This window comes from Apis dorsata, unplaced genomic scaffold, assembly GCF_000469605.1.
Source record: "Apis dorsata unplaced genomic scaffold, Apis dorsata 1.3 scaffold_943, whole genome shotgun sequence".
NCBI classification, from domain to species: domain Eukaryota; kingdom Metazoa; phylum Arthropoda; class Insecta; order Hymenoptera; family Apidae; genus Apis; species Apis dorsata.
Window position 1 is genome coordinate 123443 of NW_006264053.1, and position 2790 is coordinate 126232.

General features: G+C 18.5%; 1 protein-coding gene across 3 annotated transcripts in view; it reads right to left on the bottom strand.

Annotated features, from left to right (window-relative positions):
* The window catches only part of LOC102671005 (hepatocyte nuclear factor 4-gamma-like), a 108987-nt gene that overhangs the window by 1228 nt on the left and 104969 nt on the right, over window positions 1–2790 (bottom strand). For 2 of the 3 annotated variants that reach the window (XM_006623766.2, XM_006623768.2), the window contains exon 6: window positions 2035–2187. In XM_006623766.2, the coding sequence (XP_006623829.1) occupies window positions 2035–2187 (153 nt within the window). The remainder of the gene's footprint in view (window positions 1–2034; window positions 2188–2790) is intronic. The other variant, XM_006623767.2, reaches the window with a different exon arrangement.

The window sequence follows — 2790 nt, forward strand, 5'->3', positions numbered from 1 at the left end:
TATTATATCAGTGATTATTATAATTAATAATTATTAAAATAATAATTAAAAATATAATTTAAAATTTAATATTTTTATTGTTAAAAATTTCTAATATTTTTATATTACAGATGTAACATTTCAAAGAAAATTCAAAATATAATATAAAATATTATAAAATAATATGAAAGTGTAACAATATTTAATATGCAATAAAAAAAATAAATGAAAATATTTAAAAAATTTTTTTAAGTTTTTAAAATTATATATAGTATATTGAAAGTAGAATTTAAGAACATATATATATATATATTCATGTATGCATAATATATTATGATCATTCCCAAAGAATAAATTAAAATTCATATATAAAAATGTTACATTTGTTGAGATTTATTTATTAAGTTATAAATAATTTATGTATAAAAGTCATATTAAATAAAATGGATAAAGCGAGAAGAGAAATAATGATGAAACGAAGATAGAGCGATTTCATTTTATTTAACGCAAATTTCAATTACTTGTAGTTTAATAAATAATATAATTAATATAATATATAATTAATCGTAATAATAATTAATTTTTGTACACAAATTTTTATATTTGTTTCAATTTTTAGAATCGATTCTTTAAAGATGGTTCACGAATAAATTAACATGCTATATAAACTTCATTAAATTTATATAATGAATTGATTTATAAAAAAAAAAAAAAACATAACACTTCATATTCTTATTGCATATTTTGACTTAAATATTATTTTCTAAATTAAATAATATAAAACAAAAGTTTCTATATTTTTAATCAAATAATCAAGTATATATATAATAATATTGAAAATAATGTCAACAGGAACGAACAAAATAAAATAAATTGCGCAAGTGATACTTGTATTATAAGTAAGTATCGGAAGTAAGATAAAAAAACAGAGCAAGTTTGCATTCGTTTATCATTTGTTTCAGCATGGCAACGCTGAACAGCACCGATCATCAATTAAATCTTATTGAGACAATCGTTCTCGCGTGCCGGCAAATCTTCATTGACATACAAATTTTATATAAATTGACATAATCAATGAGATATTATCAAGATTCTTAGATAAAGATATACATAGACGAAAAAAGTTTGTTTTGGATATCTGATTATTTGTCAGCTACGTAATCTATTTGTTTTTTTATAATAATTTAATTTATATATTGCAAAATATAAAAGAATATATTCTGTCAATTTTATTTTTTACTATTTTAAATTTTTTATTAATCATTTTATTAGATTTTTTTAGAAATTTGTGCTATTAAAATTGATCATTAAATTATTCATATTTATATATAAAGAAAACATATATAAAGGAACGGAAAAGACATTTATATGTTTTTGACAATTTTGACAATAAAAAAATTTTTAAGCATTTCACGTTCATTTTTTGCATTTTGAATATTATACATGATTTAGTTATTAAAAATGAAGAATTTTATTTACATAGTAGAGCAAAAGTTGGTAATTTAATGGAGATTAAGTAAATAGAAAAAAAGGAATAAAGAATTTAATACATCAATAAATTATTATTTATCGAATAATTATGTTTTCCTCAATGGTTTCATCCTTTAAAAATATAATATTTAAAATATATTAATAAGACAAAAAATGATCAGTTTCTTAAAATAAATTTAAGATAATATATTTTAATTTGTTTATTATCTTTTAAACTTATTTTATACTTTAAGATAAGATTTTATACTTTAAGAGAATTTATATCTTGAAATTATTATTTATTATTTTTTTCATTGTACAAAATTAGTAACTTCAAGATTTTTGTGATGTTTATTTATTACATTATTATTATTATTATTATATAAATAATATTTATTAAGTTGTTATTGGTATGATTATTATTAATTAAGATAATTATTCATTAATTATATACATTCATTAAAAAATAGAATTCATAATAATTTAAAAGATATATAAATATAAAAAAATTGATATATTAAATTCATATTAATAATTATATTATTTGAATTATTATAAAATTTATTATAAAATTATTATACTTACTCGGATCGAAAAAAACAATGGCCTTTAAGCAAGCAAATTCTGTATCATCGATCTGCACTTCATTTAGGGGCTTTACTAGTTCATCCATTACTCTAATTCCAACCTTGCTGATGTCCAAATCCTGATTACGACCCTCTGCGGACAACGATATAACTGATAACTAAGGTTAAGCCATTCCTATCCATATCTATTACCCAATTGACTGAGCCCAGATCGAAGTTGATCAAGTATTAAAGAAAGCTGTAAAACCAATAACCCATGTCTGCATTTTGTATTCATGCTGATGCGACTAGCAACGTGAAAACCGGACTCAGTCTACTAACTACTATCCCAAATACTATACGTGCAACTTATTGAACGAGACTATCGATAATTTCATTGATATTTATTTTTATTATTTTCAATTTAAAAGATATTAATTTCTTTTTTTAATTATATTCTCTATTTATATATTACATTTTATTAATGAAATTTAAAAAGTATTAAATAAATGTGTTTATTTTTTTTAGAATTATTTTTTTTATTTTAATAATAAAGAAATTCAAATAAGAATTTTTTAAAGTATGCATAATTTTTGAAAATTAATCTTAAAAATTAAAATGAATCATATATATATCAACCAGAACATTAATGTTATAAATATTATTTCTGAATGAATATAATTTTTTCTTATTAAAAATTTAAAATAAACTTGAAAGTAAAAAATTTTTGATTTTTTTTATTAAAAATATAAATTAAAAATATAAAAATATAAAT